The sequence below is a fragment of the Chanos chanos genome, chromosome 10 (assembly GCF_902362185.1).
Source record: "Chanos chanos chromosome 10, fChaCha1.1, whole genome shotgun sequence".
Classification (NCBI taxonomy): domain Eukaryota; kingdom Metazoa; phylum Chordata; class Actinopteri; order Gonorynchiformes; family Chanidae; genus Chanos; species Chanos chanos.
This window is the reverse complement of record NC_044504.1, coordinates 25,464,402-25,483,863: the sequence shown is the minus strand read 5'-3', so window position 1 is coordinate 25,483,863 and position 19,462 is coordinate 25,464,402. Positions and strand designations below refer to the sequence as shown.

The window sequence follows — 19,462 nt, the reverse complement described above, 5'->3', positions numbered from 1 at the left end:
AGTGTTTTGTTTTTTTTTATCAGGTCTTCAGGAAGAGCAGTGCGAGTATAGGGGTAAAGCCTATCATTTTCCATGCTGGAGAAACACTTGTGTTAAGAAATCAGGGTTTCTCTGTGGGTTTTTTTTTTTTTAATCTTGAATCTTTTTGGATTTTCCTTGTTTATGGAGATTTACATCACAACAATCCTCAAAAAACTGTAAGCAAGACAAAGTACATGAGTTTTACTGCTCATCTCTTCTGTTCTTTTTAGAGGAGTATAGCTGCAGAGTAATCTACTGCTGAAACTGCATTTGTTTACACTCTCACTCACTTATTTGATTGTCAGTGTTGCGTATAAGGTGTTCCAGCCAATGTGTGACTTTGTCCTGATATTGTGAACATTTACAGATTGATCAAATAGTTCCAGGTATTGTGTTCACAGTTTTGAGAAAATGCTGTGTTGTTTCTAGAATTGTGTGAACAGTTGAGAAAAACAATATTAGTGTTACCAGTGAGGGGATGAAGCTGCCTCTGCTATTGTGTTTCTTGCCAAAAAATCAGTGCTTTGGATCCTATTCCACAGGGAATAAGATCAAAACATAGAATCAGACAGTGTGTTGCATCACTGCAGTGTGAGTGAGTATCCCACCATTGCCTCCCCATTCCTGTATCTTGGTGTCTATAACCTCTCAAAATGGAGAGAGATTATTCCTGTTTGTAACTCAGTACATAATTTGGCTGAAAGACATTTGCTGGAAGTTGTCTCTTGGGGCTCATTGCCTTTGGTACAGTAAAACTGCAGCTCTATCTGGCAGCGGAGGTTCGTACCTTTGACTGGTTTGTGTGCAGAAATCTTCTTTCATGGTCTGATGGATATAATAGAACTGAAATGAGGGAGCTGCCATTTAAAAGCAATTAGTATGTGTCATTAGACAAAGAAAGAGAGAGAGAGACTCAGAGAGACAGAGAGAGAGACAGAGAGAGAGAGAGAGAGAGAGAGAGAGAGAGAGGGGAGGCAAAGAGAGACAGAGAAACCTGCAGCAACAGAGCAAAGTCAAATTTCCCTTAAAGCTAGAGCTCACATCATTAAAATACAGGCTGTACTTCATAAGAATTTAACATACCAAAAATACAATGGTATTTCACATCATAACTGACATACCATACTGATGTTTGTCCTGTTTCAAAGAACTCAAGACAAAGAAAAACTTCTGTCTTAAGGCATGAAAGCCTACACTGTGAATAGTTTCTGATCTAAATGCTAATTTTCATTAAAACAGAATCTTCTTGAAGACACATTGTTGAATCAAGTTTCTCCTCTACAGCAATTTCGCACTAACCTTTTTTTTTATGCACCTTTGTTCTCATAGAGATCTTTAGGTGTTTCTCGCTCTATTATTTTTTGAATCTTTAAAGCCTGAGGCATATTGAATGTAAGGCCAAAGTAGTGACACTGTTGGAAAAATCACTGTGGCATTGCTGAAGACATGTGGAGGACATCTGATTATTTCAGAAGAAGAGGTCTGTGATTTAAAAAAAAAAAAATCATATTACTTGCAATCACATAAAGACTGATTTTCATTTCTCTGCCTTACTTGTTCTCAACTTCAAGGCATTTTATTCTGTTCTGCTGAAATACATTTGCACAGTACTATCATCAACAGCAGTGACATGACAGCTTAACATGAGGAAAATGAAATTAAAGCAATAACTACAATGAGCAAGCAATAAAAGATAAACAACACACAGTTAGACAGTACAATTTACTTGGTAATAGATACAGTTTGGCAGAGCTGGAATTAATAAATAGCATTAAAATGGCAAAACTGACAATGTCATCTTCAATAATACACATTCCTCTCCCGACCTTAATCCCCAAACAAAATTAAGAATATTTCAGCCATTCAGAGGGTTTTAACGTTCGTAATTAAATGCTTATTAGGTTGTGTAGGTTAATAAATGTTAATGGGAATACTGCACAGTCACAAAGACAGCTCAGCTCAAGCCAGCCCAGCCCAGCTTTCCAGAGTGATCCACATTATGCATCACCACTTCTCAGAGATCCTTATTTTACCTGTATCACATACATTTGACTCAAAGACACATTGTGAATGCATACCAATGATTTCTACCTTATTTATATGGGAGGAGTATCCTCAGAGGTCACGTCACTCACACGCTGGTTTACATCAGCGGACTCTTGCACTAGAGCTGAGGCAGACAATAAGTCATGCCATTTTAATGTACCATCAATAGGGTGAGAGGCAGGACAGGCATATAGACTTATTATATACTGGCATGGGCGCCCGTGGCTCTGAGAAAGCCAGTAAAGCTCCTTCATTCACGTCGTGGTTCACGGTTGGCCAGTTCATCTATCTCTCTTTCAGTCATGCTGGCTTGAAGCTACAGAGCCCTGTGGAATCAGAATACCACTCCAGTGTTCACATAAACGTTTTGTGTGCACTCTCTGCACACAACGAAAAAGGTTCTGTCTTTGTTAACTAACGACGCTTTCAATTTTACAAACTTCAAAGAAATATTGAGTGATTTTGCAGAGCTGGTGGTTCAGATTTGTCATTAGCAACAAATTGAAGTTTTGATCCTGTCTTGGTTCATGTCAAAGTGTAGCTTTTTGTAAGCATGGTTTTTTCACCAGGATTACACAACAGTTCTCTTGAAAAGAATAAAACTCAGTTTTCCTTCAAATAAAGCAAGAGGTGAAAGACAGTTCTTACTGCAAAACAGTAAAAGACCACTTTGTATTTACACTACCCCTCCTTTTGAAAGAGGACCTAAAACTGTTGTGGGCCCGTCTAAACTTTGAACCAAGATGGCTATGCCAAAAGCAATTCATGGATCTGAAGAATTTTGTGTGCACAATACACACCCAAGGAGAACACAGCACAAAATTAAAACAAACCAAACTTAAGCCACCTCCTGAGATAGTGTCAGTTTAGTTCACTTCAGAGGGTGTGAGTTCAGTTAGAGAATTCATATATAGGTAAGACTCCAGCTAACAGCTCTGAGTTCACCAAACATTTGGTTGAAAGTGTGAAATGACCAAACAGTGTAACATCACAGGTTCCATAGTATTTTCCTGAGGAGAACAAGAGACAGCAATAATGACTCTGCTACTGAAAGGAGATATTTTCATCAAATAGGGATATTCAGTTCTGTTTGTGTGCACATGTGTGTGTACTGTGCTTTAGAAATGCTGCCACAAATCAGTTTCAGTCAGATAACATAGATATTTGAGCCATTTGTGTGTGTATTTCAATTCTTTTTTTTTTTGTGGAATAACTTGACGATAAATACGTAAGTCTCACAAACAGTTTCAGAGTACTGTAAGTTCCATGTTTCCAGTCTTGAGGGGAGTACTTTCACAGCACAGCCGGTGTAAGGCATGAGAACCCCAGGCCTGAGACCAGCATCACAGCAGCTCAGAGCTGACACTGTTATGCAGATTCAGTAGTCTTTCTGCACCATCAACTGCACTTTAAAGTCATTTTAGAGAGCTCAAAAAATCATAACAAAGAAGTCACAGTAGTAAACTCTAAGTATTCACTGAATTAGTTTTCCTGTAAAAAAAAAAAATACATATATTATATTATATTATATTATATTATATCAGATTAGATATGAAATTTTTAAAAACTGCTCACAATTTCTCCTCGCAATTTACTACTTCATTTTAATTAACACTCACAGAAAAGCCCTCAAAGTCAGTGTCACCAACGGCACCCAGTTCAAAGCTTTTCCATTACGGTGAAGTTTTCTATTACTGTTCTTTTACAGTGAAGTCTTTCAGGCACCAATAACTCTAAGTACATTGGGGCAGGTTCATTCAACTTAAAGAAAGACCTGAGAGACAAGACAGTGGGTAGCCTCGGGAGACTGAATGTAACTGTGTGATGGGTGATAAAATCTATTGTGCAGTAAAAATAGTGTGCTCTTAAGTATATACCTAGCTAAGGTCCCTTTTAGTGGACATACCATCTTTTTTTTTTTCAGAAGGACTGTTCAGAAAAGGAAAAGGGGGTGGTGGCTGGGCTGGCTGTACATAAGAGCTGACAGTTGTTTGTGCAGAACAAAACAACCCTTTTGGAATGACAGGAGAAAAATGCAAGTCTTTTGTGTGTGTGTGTGTGTGTGTGTGTGTGTGTGTGTGTGTGTGTGTGTGTGTGTGTGTGTCTTTTAAGTTTAGGTGTGCTCAAAAATGTTGCAGTCAGAGTGCCTGAAAATAATATTTCTAGTTTCATATGATTTTTGAACCAACATTGTTACTGCAGGAGAAATGGTCTTACAAACAGAAATGGAAACAGAAATCCTGAACTATTACTTGAGTGGATGTTTAAACAGTAGTGATCATGTTGGGTGAACAGTACAAAGGATGTAGAGAACCATTCATCACAGCTGACAGAAACCACAGGCAATGTAAGAATTATAAGTAGAAAACACAAATAAAGACTGTTCATGGTTTTATATCCCTAAATGATTCAGCAGCATGTTGCTTAACTTTGGATATTAAAGTTTTTAATATAAGAACAATAAAAGAATTTTCTTAGTGTAATAACAGACTGGAAATGAATACCTCAGCATTCTGACAGAGTGCCTCACCACACAGTGACATCTGACAATTTTGCACTCTGTATCTGTCTTATTTGCCCTTGCACTTTTATCACTCTCTGTCTCCCATATGTCTCCTCGGATCGCTTCCTGTCCACTTTCATTTAGACATCAGGCAGACATACGACCATTAGTCTGTTATCTTTGAGTCCTAGTGCCTATCTAAGAGTACATTTCTAATAACCTTGACCAGCTTCTCCATTATGCAAACACATGCACTTCCTTTCCTGACCTGCGCAAGCCCAGTATATGCATCTGTTGAACTTGAAGATCCATATCTTTTGCGCGCGTGTGTGCGCGTGTGTGTTGGCGGACTAAAAAGGTTGACGTAATAGGCCTGTTTCGCAATTTTGAATTAATATTTGAATATTTTAATAGTTCTCTCTTAATTACGACTTTCTATCTCACGTTTATCAGGTAGTAACTCGCAAGCATACTTTAACATATGTCGAATAGCGATTTAATATCTCACAAATCAGTCGCTCGATTAGTAATACGACTAAATACATTACTACTACGACATAGTACGCTGCAATTAGCACTTAATATTTCAGAGCAGTAACCTTTGGTTCTTAAGAGATAGTTATTTGAATTCGGATTTTATGTTTTGTAATTGCGATTTAATATCACACAAAATTAGTTAAAAGTGCAGTGCAGTACCTCAGGAATGTAATGCGATATCTGACGATAACGGGGCAGTATCTCGTTAATTCTGGTCAGAATTCTCAGAATTACGACGTAAATTCTCACAGTTACAGCCTAGTGAGTGGAGCTTTAGACCTATGTGATAACTCTGACTTGATAAGAATTATGATAAACATTTGAAACTGAGCACATAACATTCACTTTTACAAATAAACCTACCTGACGCACAGATTTGGTGTGCATGTACATATTTGGTATGTAGGCCTATTTGGTATGTATTATATTTCAACTACTTTAATTTCCAGACTGAAGTTACGCTTAAGGACAGATATAGAACTTGGCATCATTTTCATAGCCTTGCCAATAGTCACTAGGCACCACAACCCCCCATTTCGTACTTTCTGTGCCCAATGTATTTTGCACAGGCCTCAGATGTAACTGGTTGCTATGACAGCTTGGTTATTCGCTGATCTTAAGCGGACAAGTTAGCCCAGGTTAGAGATTGTGAGATATTAAATCTTATGTTTGAAATATGGAGTCCTAGGGAACTGCGAGATGCCATATGGAGGCCACGATTTTATGTTTTTTTGTTTTGTTTTGTTCTTAGTCTGTGTGTGTGTGCTACAAAGGAGTTTTTTGTAACATCATATATCGTGGTATAGAAGGAAAGTGTACTTATGAAAAGCTTGACAGTTTCTCTCTGGAAAGCTAAATAATGTTTGCATAAGCTGAGAAAAAAATGAAGTTTGGTGTGATGTGTTAAGGATATGTCGTCATTCAGTTTTTTTCCATGCCAGTTCAAACAAATGAAGAGAGTACTACAGACAACAATATTATTATTTTAACTTGAAACTATACATAAGAAATGTTTGTTAGTCTATGTCAGTGGGCAAAAATGCTTCTGTCATATCTGTATTCTATTTGCAGCCAGCAACACATATCTTAATGACACATTTGGTGCAATACTTGGGAATGGGATACATGTAACAATCAAGAGTCGTTCTTCAATTGTCTTCATCTCCTGGTCATGTGAATGTCCCCCATACACAACTGCAATCTCTCCAAACTTTAAATTCCTTCACTGGCAATTTACAGGCTTCGGCATGCACAGAGAGAGCAAGGAAAATTACTCATTCCAGTACTGTTCTGGTCTCTGGATTGATTTTCTGCTGTGAAAATGACTATCTGGTCTTGGCATCTGTAGCACGGGCCAGTTATCATTTTTCTTGAGCAAAAACCTATTACCTGTGTACAACCAACAAAATCCTCTCTGTATTCAAATGAGGCTGATATGTCCCTGTGATTTGCCTTGGGACTTGGTACTGCTGGAGTAGAGCAAATTTCCCTCATTGTTGTCAGCAAGAACTCGATTTCTTATCTCAAGTAATAAAGCCGTTCTCATGCAGTACCAGTCCTGACATTCAAATCAAAGCCATCGATCACTCAAATCACGATTTTTACATGCAGTTATCATACAAGACAATCAGTGGTATCAGACTCAGCTAATATTCCAAATATTGAATACTGGAGCAAAAAAAAAAGATTTGAAGCTTTGCATCAACATCAGGGGACCACACTCAAAAAGGAAAAAGACTGGATGACTTTAGAATCGCTGTGAAGTAAGCACAAACAGCATTGAGCATTGTGTTCATCCATCTGCAGAGGAAACCATCTGCAGGGCCTCTTTTTTTTTAACTATCCTTAGAATTAATTAATAAGACAGTTAAACAAGTGTTTAATGAGCCATGGTTACAAATACTGTACAAATACAAATACTGAGAGGAATAAAGGTCTAATTTGCCACAGTAATGTCATTCACAAACCTTTGTCATAACCCTGAAAAATTGCTTCTGAAAGCAAATGTTAAAGACATATTTACTTTCTGCAACTGCGACGTGGCATTAATGTTAGCACACCTTAGTGTTATTGACTGACTGTTCGATGGTGTTGGGCTAAACTGAAAAAGTCAAAGAGAGTGAGACTTGTAAAGGTGGATTTGTTTAAATATAAGCTTAAGGGAAGCAAAGACTGTGCTTCCAGCAGAATGAGGAGGACAACGGGCAAACTTCACGCCAACTGGGAAATGACAGGGTCCAAAGCCTTGATGTGTGTGTGGGTGGGGGTGGCAGGGTTTGGAAAAAAGATGATACAATAGCCATCACATCAATGTCAGTGTAATATTTTCAGTTATCTGGAGTGTGAAGATCTTATTTGGATTATTACAGAGTAAAACCCTGCAAAGGCAAAGCCACAGACAGCATAACAAATCTGTTCTCTGCTAAAGTTTTTTTTTTTCTTCTGTGATCTCCTTAACAATTCAGTGTGTGTGTGTGTGTGTGTGTGTGTGTATGTGTGTGTGAAATGTGAGTTCACACAAAAAAAAAAAAAAGTAAATGTTACAACACAGCACATGTACACATACATAAAGACAATTTTGTAGAAACAATTTTGAGCCTTTATTGGAATGTTTCTAGACATTGTTACATTTACAAATCCCCATCTTTTAATCCATTTTGGTGTTCAACAATAAAAAAAATCTTCTAGGCTAACAATACTGGTCCAACAGCCATTCCAGCTCAAGCTCGGCATTATCCTATAGCTGACATTTTTAGTTTCTTGCAACATTGAAGGAAAAAGGATACATATGGTCTGAGATGAAAGCAGTAAGATGTGTAAAGTCTCAACTTTCAAGAGGGATTTCAATAAAAGGAAAAAAAAAAAATGACATAGGTTGGGGGTCCCAGAAGATATCTAAAAACATATCTTCTGAAGATATATGTGTTTAATTCTAAATAGAGAGTGTTTTACCCGCTCAAAAGTCATTATGATTTTGTATTTGAGCTCATTCCTCTCATCACCCCACTTTATGCATTAAAAAAAAAACTGTAAAAAAATATGGAAAAATTCTTGCCATGATACACAAATAGAGGAAAAGAGAGACAGAGAGAGAGAGAGAGAAAGAGGTAAGACAACAAAACAAAATATCTGTGGTCAAAATGCATCAAAATTTGTATCCTATATATTTTAATTCAAGAGATTGAGGCAAACTCTCTAACATGAAGAACACAAATCCAATTTTGATTTTATGATTATTATTATAATCAATATTATTATTGTCATCAATGCAATTATTATTACAAGCTCACGTCGATATGATATAGATGTCTGAAATTACTTGAGTCTAGAATCCAGTTTCCCTTATATTTGGGGAAGGAGGGTGGGGGTGAATTATGAAAAATTACTGCTCATTACTGCCCATACGTTCGTTTCAAACAGACTTGCGTCCTTTTGACATTTCAGACGGCTCATCCTGGGTTAAGTGAAAAAAAAAAAAAAAAGAGGAAAAAAATTGCTCTCTTTTAGCCACGCTCATCTTTGATCATGCCCTTCCTCCATTCTGCTCTGAGGTGCAACAATGTTTCTAGATATTTCTAGGACATGACGCCAAAGACAGGGTTGTGACGACAGATGCTGGGACCAATCTCCTCATAGTCCTTTTTGGTGTGGCAAACCTGGTAGAACTCCGGCTACGAAAGACAAAACAAGACCAAGAGTTACACATCCGAAAAACTAACACCATCTCACCATCAGTCCTTTCGCAATGAAACCGGCCGGAGTTAACACAGCTCATTTAAAACAATTTTACTAAACACATTTATGCAATAAGTGGACCAAAGCAATTTAGGAGTCTCATCTTTATCAGAAGTCATGTCTCCCTGGACCTGCCTTAGATTTAAATGTCTTGCTCAAGAATGCATGAGTGGAGAGCTGTCACACTCGAGAATCAAAAGCCTAATCCCTTTAGTCTTTATCTAAAACGTTATCTTTAAGCCCTCACTCACATTATGTATGGTTCTATGGCAAGCTTGTGTCTACTGATAAGTGTGTTGCATGAGTTTGTGTTCTCTGTGGATAAAAATTAAATGAGTTGAACTCACGGTGGAAGCCAGCATGGAGCCGCCAAACCACACGGCATATCTCTGCATGTGGTGAGTGATGACCTGAACATCGATGGGTTTGGGCTGGAAAGAGAGAGAACAAGAGAGAATAATATCAAGACTCTACAATGAACCAAAACCTAATGCTGAGGCTGCTCAACCCTGTTACATACTAACCCAGACACTCAGACTGGTCAGTCCTGTTACATATCCACAGCTCCTTTGGGCTGGGTAGGATTATCACTAAGAACAATACTTTGGATGTTAGTGCTGGAGAACTTTGACACAAGCAAAAGAGTAATCCTTTTGATAATCCCATTTCGGGAGGAGTCTTAACAATGTTCTCATAAGAGTTTAAGCTCAGAAACATGCTGGGAGACTGCCCTCTGATGTTACTGTGCTGAGTTCAGTTGTGAAAGGTATAGCATTTGAAACAATGTAGTTTTACCTTCAGTTTGCCGCCGCTTAACTCCTCACTGAGTTTCAGACGTGCGTCCACGGTTCTCTTCAGGTCTCTCTGCAAACGTCTGCCGAAGTCCCGGAACATGGTGGAACCACCAGACAGTACAATGTTCTGAAGCAGAAGAGATCATCAGCAAGAGCATGCTGCACTTTTGTGTTAATGTGCTTATGTGACACTCAGTAAAGATTTGATAAACAAACTGTTAAATGTGGCCGTCATCATTAAAATAAACACAAATCAATTAATCAAATCAAAACCACAAATTTGACCACAGCCCCAATATTAAATGGACAACATACACAGTTTCAATGTAAAACACATACAACGGTTCCCACAGAACAAACCAAACCCACTACCAAAGAGCTGGCCCAGATGTGTGCATTACCTTATACAGAGGACGCCTCACATCGATAGGGCAGTTCTGAATGACTTCATCCACCACCTCAGAGATAGGCTGGGTGAAGTCTGGGTTAGCAAACTGTGTATGTGAAAGAGAGAGAGAGAGAGAGAGAGACAGAAAAAGAGAGAACAGTTGAGTTGAGTCGTTATCAATAAAGCGTATTATTGTCTTAACCAACTGATTAATTACATATCTGACTATTAAACCTAGTTTTACAAAATTAGAGCAGTATCAAATCTCAAAAAAACAACTTCACGGATACAAGAGAATGCATTTACTGGTGACAGGCTCATGTAATCGAGATTTCCAGAAAATGTAATAAAGGTTATTAAACACTAAACTCGAACCTCAAAAACAACAATGGAGAAAATCAGAACAAAAATCAAATATGCACCTCAGGGTGGAAGAAGATCTCAGGTCCAAGGAAGCGTTCGTAGCCGACGTCGATGGTGAACTCTTTCTTACTGATGGAGTTGATGCCGGTGTACTGTTTGATCCACTTTGAGCCGTCTGTATCGTACTTGTTGAATTCCTTGACCAGGTCAGGACAAACGTAGCTGAAACGTTCCTACGGGCGAACAGATTGAGGTGACAGTGAGTAAGAGAGCACCCCAGAGTTCCTGTAGCTAAAACACAGGTATAGCCTCCCTGGGTGTCATGAAAGACACCTCTTTGTAGAAGTGCCTGTAGTTGTGTTGCAGTAGGAGGTTAGGGGTTTCTCACCCACACACAGATAAAGCAACGGGTCATTCAGCTCCCTTACATAACAGAGCAGAGACAGATGGAGTTTCAGTCAAACTTCTACAATGTTATTTACAATACGTTTTAAATCTGTATTTCACTAAAGCAGGTAAGGCTGACACCTACAGCTTCTGGGAAGATGTACAATATTGTTCCTGTGTAAGCCATGAAAAAAAGAAAATGACAACAACTGCTTTATACATATATATTTTCTTATATACACAAATCTCAGAAAATGAATACCGCACAGCAAGTTGCAGTTTCTAAAACATATCTCTGTGCCAAGTCCTTTGTGCATTTAATGAGAAACCAGGATTGCAGGAATACCTTTCTGTGATGAGAAATCGCACTTTCTGCGAACAACAATAGGTAAGCCTGGAAAACGAGGGAAGGAGAGGTGTTGATGAGAGTGTTAATGAGAAAGACAGAGAGATCCGTCTTACCTTCACCGCTTTGGCTGTCTCCAGAGACTGTTCCGGAGGGATGCCCACCTCACGCTCTCTCAGCAGTTGCTGGGTGAAGTAAGTGATGTCCCGCCCAGCAATAGGGATGTGCTTTATACAACTGCCAATCACATAGCCTTCCGCCTAGGCAATAAGGCAATTAAAGAAAAAACACTCAGGCCAAGCAAAAACTGACTCCAACCCAGACAAACCACAGAGCTCTCTAATCACACATTTCATTGTGTCTGTGTGTGCGTGAGAGATTAGGTTTGAGTTAAAACCTCAGTGCAATTTCATATAATGAAGTGTGAAGTGTTGACTGCATTGCTTAGTTGTTAATAAAACACACTGCTTTGTTCTTTATGTTACTTCAGACAGTAAACCACTGGCTGCTTCAACATCCTAATGAATAATTCCAATTAAATGTCTGATGCTGAAGAGTGAAATATCATCTTTAAATCATAACATCATCTCCTCATGTAGTGAACACAGCCCTTCCTCCACATTTCTAATAGGTAACAGTCCAAAAACAAGAACTCATAGGGGGGGTGAGTGTGTGTGAGTGTGTGCGTAAAAGGGAGAGGGAGAGAGAGAGAGAGATGCATGAAGGCATTGTTTCATAAAGCATATGCACGTCCCTCAGATCACTGAAACTCACCACAGGGATAACGTGGGTCACTCCATCCCCACTGTCAATGACTGTTCCCGTGAGCGTCCGCTCCCCAACCTGCCGAGACGTCCAGGACGCAGCCAGAGCAAGAACAGCCTAACAGGGCAGAGACATACTCTGTCAAACAACCCTGTCACTGTCAGACACTGGTACTCAACATCTCACTGACCAACACTAAAGCCAACTCTAACTGTAACACACTACGACACAACAGCACTCTCATTATTACTGAACAGTGCCTCTTGTTTAACATCAGTCTCAGTTTACATTTGACTAGATTATAGAGTACTATCATTGTTAAGCTTTTATCAAACTGAATAACAGCATTTGCCTTTTAAACTTTTACCAGTCCATACAATACTCCATTAAAGGTGTCATAGAAAACTGTACCTGCACAGCGATGTACAGCCCTGGCACGTTGAATGACTCAAACATGATTTCTGCTGTGTACTCTCGGTTCTCAGGTGTGTTCAGAGGAGGCTCTGTCTGTAGAAAACATAGGGAAAAAAAAAACATATTGAACCACAAGCTGTCAACTCCACACACATTTAACCACACGCCGTCAACTCCACAGAACAAGGTGATGGGTTAACTGGTCCCTAGACAGTAAATGGGGAGAAACGGCATAAAGAAAAAAATGTTATTAATTTTTCATTAGGTTACTATTTTGTTCCCATCTAAAACCAAGAAAGAAATTTGAACAAGGCAGATCTTAGCCTGGTATATTACCGTTGTTTGCTGCTTTAAGGACACTAATGTTCCTATCAATAATTGGAGAGGCAGGGGGTTTTTTTTGTTTTGTTTTTTTAATGTAGTGAGGAAAAGGGGGTTTAGAAGTACTTAAGGAACACAGTACTGAAGCGTTGAAGATGGTATGGATCTTACCAACAGGAAATAGTGGTCTTCTGGTTCAGCCCTCAGGTACTTAAAGATGACCTGCTCCATGAAGCGCTCCATTAAGTCCCAGTCCTCCACAATGCCATGGCGAATGGGCCACTGACAGAGTTAAAAAACAAAACAGCACTGTCACCCAATAGACCATCACAGCATCATGTCAACTCAAACAGAACAACAGATACGAAACACAAATTTACACAATTCAAATGTTTTGATATGAGCAGAAAAGTAGACAGTTAGTATATTTGGAACAGTAACGTATGAAACTTCTGCAAACAGCTGCTGGTTATAACAAAAGTCAGTATTCTGCATGCGGTAAGGGTTATGTGCTCCAAGCCGGCAGGATGGCATCCGTTCTTCAGGAGAGAACAGGTACCAAGATACTTTTAAGTACAGCATGTGTGAGGATCTTGATTGTTTGCAGTTGTACATACACTACTGCTGCATTATGTCTCATTTCATCTAACATATTAAACAGCAGTTTCATCAGACAATGAAAATATGATATATGCAAACACTGTTGTACATGTGCGCATGAGTGTGTGTGTGATGTTAATGGTTTTTAAGCATAATTGTCACCTTCGTGGCATAGGTGGGCTTGTCTATTGCCTCATCACCAATGAAGAAGTCCAGATCATCCACACCCTTCATCATCCTCCTTTGCGCCTGGTCTCCGACTTTGGCCGACTCTTTGATAGCGATACCTGAATGATAAAACATTAGGAATAAACCAGAGATGTCTGTCAACGTACACCACTTACTGTGACTCTACTGACCTCAACAGAGGAACTGAGACCTGAACAATTAATGTCTGACATATTCTCCCATGTCTAATTTTTACTGCTATTCTTTGTCAATCAAAATTTAAAAAAAAACCCAAACTTATCTGTAATCGAAGTATGTCTCAGAGTAGAATGTAAATTACTCATGAGCCTAATGATTTACTTGCGTTACAAAATCTCATTCCTACAAAGTCATCAGACCGAACCTGGTAACACTTACATGATGGGACGATGAACTGAGGCTCTGTGTTTCCTGCATAACCAAGTTTTGTATATCTGGAAGGGAGGAAAACAGGCCATTCATTCACAGAGTAGTTTCTAAACGGACGGCGCTTGGTACAATGGGGTTAAATGAGTTTTAAAAAAAATGTGTGCAGTTTTTCACATATGTTGAACGAACAGTCCGAATCGAAGCTGGTGCCATTTTCTACTCTGATGTACTCTATCTAAAGCCTTCCGCATGACTCACCCTGCCACAGCTCCATTATAGCTGTGGTATGTATGTTCCAACACTCATTGGCTCTCTGTGTCTCTGCCTAAGACTTATGTAATATTACAGGTTTAAAACATGTCAAACGTAAGAATGTGCTCCTGCCTTTATGATGAAAGCATGCAACAACAACAACAACAACAACAACAATAACAGCAAGAATAACAATAATAATAAATGCAAGAGCCACTAACTATAAACCTCTTTCTTGTCACTGTGCAGCAAACAGCTTAGATTACAGTAACGTAAGAAATATATTTAAAAAAGTACTCAAAATGTTTGACAAATAAAGAGTTCTAAACTTAATAGGTTTAGAAACTGACTAATCCTCTGGTCTGATTTTTGAGCTGCAGTGTGTGACTGAGCTGATCCAGGACTGAAAACTAAGAGAGAACTGAAAACATCACTGATCGAGAAATGAACAAAACTTCAACCTCAGGGGCCGTCCTATGATGCAGATATGAAATCAACCACAGGACAAAAAAAAATTGATTCTCCAATGACAATAACTCAGCTAATCCAGGACACACCCTACAGAGGTACAGAAGGTGTCGAGTTCTCAGAGCTTTATGATGGGTCAGTTTGATGATAACTTTCCGATTTGATTGCAAGAACAGATCTTTTTTTCTACTGAGGCACTGACGACATACTGCGTACCGTTCTGTACATGAATATAAACTGAAACTCTTATTAAATTCATGCTCATATTCTGTTACACAGTTGGTATCTGACTTGTAAGAGGTTTGTGGGTACTGTGGTCTCAATAAAGACAGATGACATATTTTGCTCCATCTCTCATAACTTACTATAAATACTCAAGCTGCTGACCAAGCCTCAGTAGGACATAAGGCAAGAGGATATGCAGCATTCACACATTTTTATGCTTGAACCTGTGCCTAAGGCTCAGCGTACTTGAGGTTACGCCACACTTATGTGCGTACACACACACACACACACACACACGGCAGGGCAAACATCTGCACAACAGCTTCATTCCTGCTGTTGCTTTAAGGAAACTCGCTCTCGCTCTCTCAGCACAAACCAGATGCTAAGCACTCTCATCTCTCATTGGGTGGGAGCAAATGGCAGAGGTATGCAGCCTAACAGAGTGCGGAATTTTCAAGTCACTACATGCAAAGCAGTTTGCGAGACAATATTATCACCAGCTCTCCATCAGCTATACCAATCAGGGCTACTTTGAATTTTTGCCACATATGAGTCATGCATACAAATAAGAGTATAAAAAGTGACTCTTAATATTGGTTTCCCAAATACTAAAACACATTCAAAATGAGGAATCATTTGCTAGGACACCCTGCCGCTTTGTGGTACATAAGTTGCATGTCTTCTCTGAGTTATACGTATGTTTATCAAAGTTCACCTAATTTTGGTCATAAAAATCAACTGCAGACATAAATATGTAAATAGCAGCTGCATTACATTGCTTCCCCTCATGTAAAATATGAATCACAGTGAGGCATAACTGACTATTTCACTCCCCTGCATAAGATGGAGGAACAAACCCCAAAAGACTGCCCTGTACAAGGAGAATTACCATTCATAAAATCTCATTTTGAACCTTGGAATACACCTCTACAGAGGTCTACAGTAAGCTTAGAAACATGTTTTCGTCTGACCTTCTGATCTACAGGGAGAGGATTTCCTCGGCTAAAGTAACTGTACTATTTAAAATGTAACAATTAGACCTTACTGAGTGTAATATAGTCCTATAAACAGTAATGTACACGCGAATTTAATAGAAATGCTTTTGAATTAATTTGAAAAGTTAAACGTTCGTCTCTTCGGTGACTTTTCTAAGCTTCAGTTTGGATCCAGGGAGTTGACAAAATCACGACGCTTCACTATAGTCGCTATAGGAATGTAATCGTCAAACACTTTGGCGAAGAGGTGAAAGAAATATAGAAATCTTTCTAGATTAATGCAGAAATGTCGAACACAACCATATATGGACTAAAAAGAAAGAGTCAGGAAACATTGTCAATAAAATTAGGAAGTAGCCGTGCGCATGCTCAGTACAGTAGTGACAAGAAACTAGCTTTGCAGAATTACACAGCAAACTGATTTTTTTATTTGTTTTTTCACATGTATGTATGGTCGTCTATTTATCAAAAGCAGGGTTGTGATGACATATTTAAGAGACACGGTGCCGAGATAAATTGCGTCTTTGCACCATACACACGCCAGCCTTAAACGACCGACCGGAAGAATCACTCCTTGATGAGAAAAGCAAATAGCTTAGCAGGGTTATCTTAGCGACACAGAGTAGCCACCACCCATAGCTTATCAACTAACTAAATTTTGTTATACGCTGTGCCAGAATGAGCCTTAATTAGATTATTGCAACACTGTGCACTACCTGACTGGTAACACAGTAAATTAAGAGACGATAGTTTGTAAACTGCATAGGTAAATCGTTGTAAGAGCTGTGAGGCAAGCTAGCATAGCATACACACCCCACCGTTGACAGCGGCGGCTTACAGACTGACTGGTTAGCTAGCATAGTCACTATCGTTGATCGGCTATGCAGCCATTTCATGGTTTTGGAAGGATATGTGGACCAAAAATCTTACCCGGTTCCGCAGTCCACAACACACGCCGGTAACCGTCCAGCCATAGCTTGTGTCCGTACCCTTACAGAGCTTTTCGACCGATGGGGAAACCAGAAGTGTCGGCAGGAGGATGTGTGTGAAGGCGGAACCCTAAGCCCGCACTAGATGAAGTTTCCCCAGCTACTTCCGCACACACACACATACACTCACACACACGTACGTACGTACGTACAGGAGTCAGGAAAATGGCTGCTGTCGATAAATAGAAGAGTGAGAAAAGTGCCAATCACGGCGAGCTCCACTTTCCATTTTTATGTACCATTTTTCACTGCAGCCCTGTATTTTTTCTATATGGATGAAATATTGTTTTTTATGTAAGAAATATGATTAAGCCTGGTAATTATTCATTTAATTTCTGTGGGCCATTCTTAATCGCTTGCACTACTTCTTAGCAAGTACTTCGTTACGGGCCACTAAGATTTACTTGTCTACCTGGAGAGTATCCCTGTGCGATCTATAAGAACTGAGCTGGCCTGGAGCGATCTGTTTCATATTGCACTGACCGTTAAGCGCGAATGCCGTATTTTAATTAATAATCTTCAGTGTATTTCTGTGATACGGAGCTAAGACACTCTTATGTTGGTGTACAATACCATTTTTATTGTAGTTACATTATAGGGGCATTATGGTCTGTCTGTCTATCTGTCTGTCGGTTTGTTCGTTTCAGTGCGGGTCAGCTGTCAGTCTCATATCCTGTCGCCCCTGAAATAACAGTCTTATGCAAATGCAATAAACCAGTGTCAATTTAGTTAGCTAGTCATAGTGCTTTATACTCATACAGCCTCAAAATACAGAGCCCTGTTTACACAATGGACTGGGTAATTCCTTTTGTTGAAATTAATAAATTGTTTTCCTCTCTCATTTTCCATTTGTTTTCCTTTTGTCTGTAAATTTGCACATCATTTAAATTCCTAAAAGATCCAAAAAAAAAAAACTAGATGTAAGCTATTTAAAGACATATGAATTCATGTCCAGTATTTGTTATTTTAATGTTAACTTTTTTGATGCATTTGTCGTTGCCACATTGTTTGCCAGTATTTACCTCATGTATAGTAATTTAGATTTGAGATCCCTGTGTTCTGTCTTTTTTTGAATGAACAGTGCTTTCCCCTCCCGCAATAGGCATGGCTGAAGTGCCCTGGAGCAAGGCACCTAACCCCAACTGCTCCTTGGGCGCTGCACCTGTGGCTGCCCACTGCTCCAGGTGTGTGTGTGTGTGTGTGTGTGTGTTTGTGTGTTCACTGCTACCTTTAATGGGTTAAAATGCAAAGGTCAAATTTTCCCATTATGTGGATTAATAAAGGAAAAACGTAAAACTTTAAACTTAAACTTCTGGTTAAGTTAACTCAGTGTAATTAGTAAAGCTTCCAATGGAAGAGCCCTATGGCTTCATTCTCCTAGCAAAACAATGCCATAAGGCTCTTCTCTGAGTTAACTTAACCAGAGGTTATCTAGATAAGCCAGTTACCTTGCTTCATAGTACAGCCCTCTGGTCTTTGATCCTCTTGTATTTTCAAGGGCCACTACAGTCAATTGCATGCTCTATAGGATCTTGCTCCTCTAAGACTCAAAATTTCTCACTTCTTCCTCCAAAATAGAGCAAAACTGAAATATTATATTTATAATAATCATTTGATGCATTGGTTTGGATAGTGTTGAAGTGGGTTTAGAAATACACTTTCCAAGAAAACTGCATGTGATTGTGAAGTAATTCAACTCTAGGTAGCAGGATTTTTTTCCAATGTATTTCTGATGAGAACATTGCCTCCTACTGGGCCTTGGTACAAAGGAGTCATGTGATGAGCTTTATGGGAAATGAGGTTTTTTGTCCAGCGTGATGCGAGTTCCAATGGAAAAGAGAGCAAATTAGGACTACAAGTACCACAGTCTCAAGTGTCTGTTCGAACGGTAAGTGAATTCATCTGAGCCAGGAAGCAACATGAAAGAATTGTAAATATTTACAACCTTGCTTGTGGAGTAGAGTCGCTATTTTGTTTATTCCAACGGCACTTGTGTCAACACGATTTGCAAGACGAAGACATGACATCTGCTCGCTAAAGCCCCTTTACATACAAAGGTAATCAATATGCATATGTGTGTATTTTTATTCTCCCCATTGCCTCTTAAGGTAAGTTACAAGCGCTTTTGATGAGAGCCTTGTCATGACAGGGAGTCAGCAGTTACCGGTGTTGGTGTTAGTTATTACCCTAAGATGTGGTCATTTTATGGTAACCATTTACTGATTGCTATTTGCAAGTTTACTGTTATCGAGGCAAACACAATTTAATTAAGTGAGGCAAGCTTACATGGACGCCCATGTAGATTTTGGTCGGTGTGTCGTGTTTCTCCACTTTAGAGTAACGTCAGAGCTGCATGATAATGAAACAATATGAAGACAATGAATCACGGCGTTCACCCAATCTGAGCTGAGTTATTGGATTTTTCAGACGTATGTTCCAGATGCTCCAGACCTCACTACAGCTAGCGCCTACACGGACGTCCAGAGTTGGAGCAAACGTGAACAGACGGGAGTTTACAAATCACTTCATTTTTGTTGGAGATAGTATGTTAGTTCCGAACAAATAAAGTGTCCCCTCTAATTTTTTAACTTATGCGTCTTCTTTCCGGTAAGTGTCCTTCAACAGTAACTCTTAAGACCCTGCTCCTGTCACTGCCTTTCAGCCATTCGCCCTCTCAACCCACTAACTCACACAAACTTTCCAATACCGGTAGTGCTAACGTTTGCTAAGCTATATG

The 19,462-nt window shown here is 39.3% G+C and overlaps 1 protein-coding gene across 3 annotated transcripts; it reads right to left on the bottom strand.

The window, feature by feature from the left end:
* Window positions 1-7,683: 7,683 nt before the first annotated feature.
* On the bottom strand, window positions 7,684-16,792 carry actr3 (actin related protein 3). Of its 3 annotated transcripts, XM_030786443.1 has the most exons (12): window positions 16,667-16,792; window positions 13,806-13,861; window positions 13,383-13,507; window positions 12,792-12,902; window positions 12,297-12,392; window positions 11,895-12,002; window positions 11,237-11,380; window positions 10,447-10,620; window positions 10,038-10,130; window positions 9,638-9,763; window positions 9,190-9,273; window positions 7,684-8,778 (listed from the first exon to the last, which is right to left on the bottom strand). In XM_030786443.1, the coding sequence occupies exons 1-12, from the start codon at window positions 16,708-16,710 to the stop codon at window positions 8,683-8,685; spliced, it is 1,257 nt and encodes a 418-aa protein (XP_030642303.1). In that variant the 5' UTR covers window positions 16,711-16,792; the 3' UTR covers window positions 7,684-8,682. The 3 variants fall into 3 exon arrangements, with proteins under 3 accessions (XP_030642303.1, XP_030642304.1, XP_030642305.1); XM_030786444.1 differs by lacking the exon at window positions 9,638-9,763 and having other exon boundaries at window positions 16,667-16,710; XM_030786445.1 differs by lacking the exons at window positions 9,190-9,273; window positions 9,638-9,763 and having other exon boundaries at window positions 8,683-8,778; window positions 16,667-16,710.
* Between the last annotated feature and the right edge of the window lie 2,670 nt (window positions 16,793-19,462).

Bases quoted from the DNA above. Each gene is read 5' to 3' on its own strand.
- actr3 (XM_030786443.1), bottom strand. From the start codon at position 16,710: ATGGCTGGACGGTTACCGGCGTGTGTTGTGGACTGCGGAACCGG. The intron at 11,381-11,894 runs GTGAGTTTCAGT...CTTATTGCCTAG, and splicing joins TGACCCACGTTATCCCTGTG to GCGGAAGGCTATGTGATTGG. The intron at 8,779-9,189 runs GTGAGTTCAACT...TGTCTTTCGTAG, and splicing joins GCTCCATGCTGGCTTCCACC to CCGGAGTTCTACCAGGTTTG.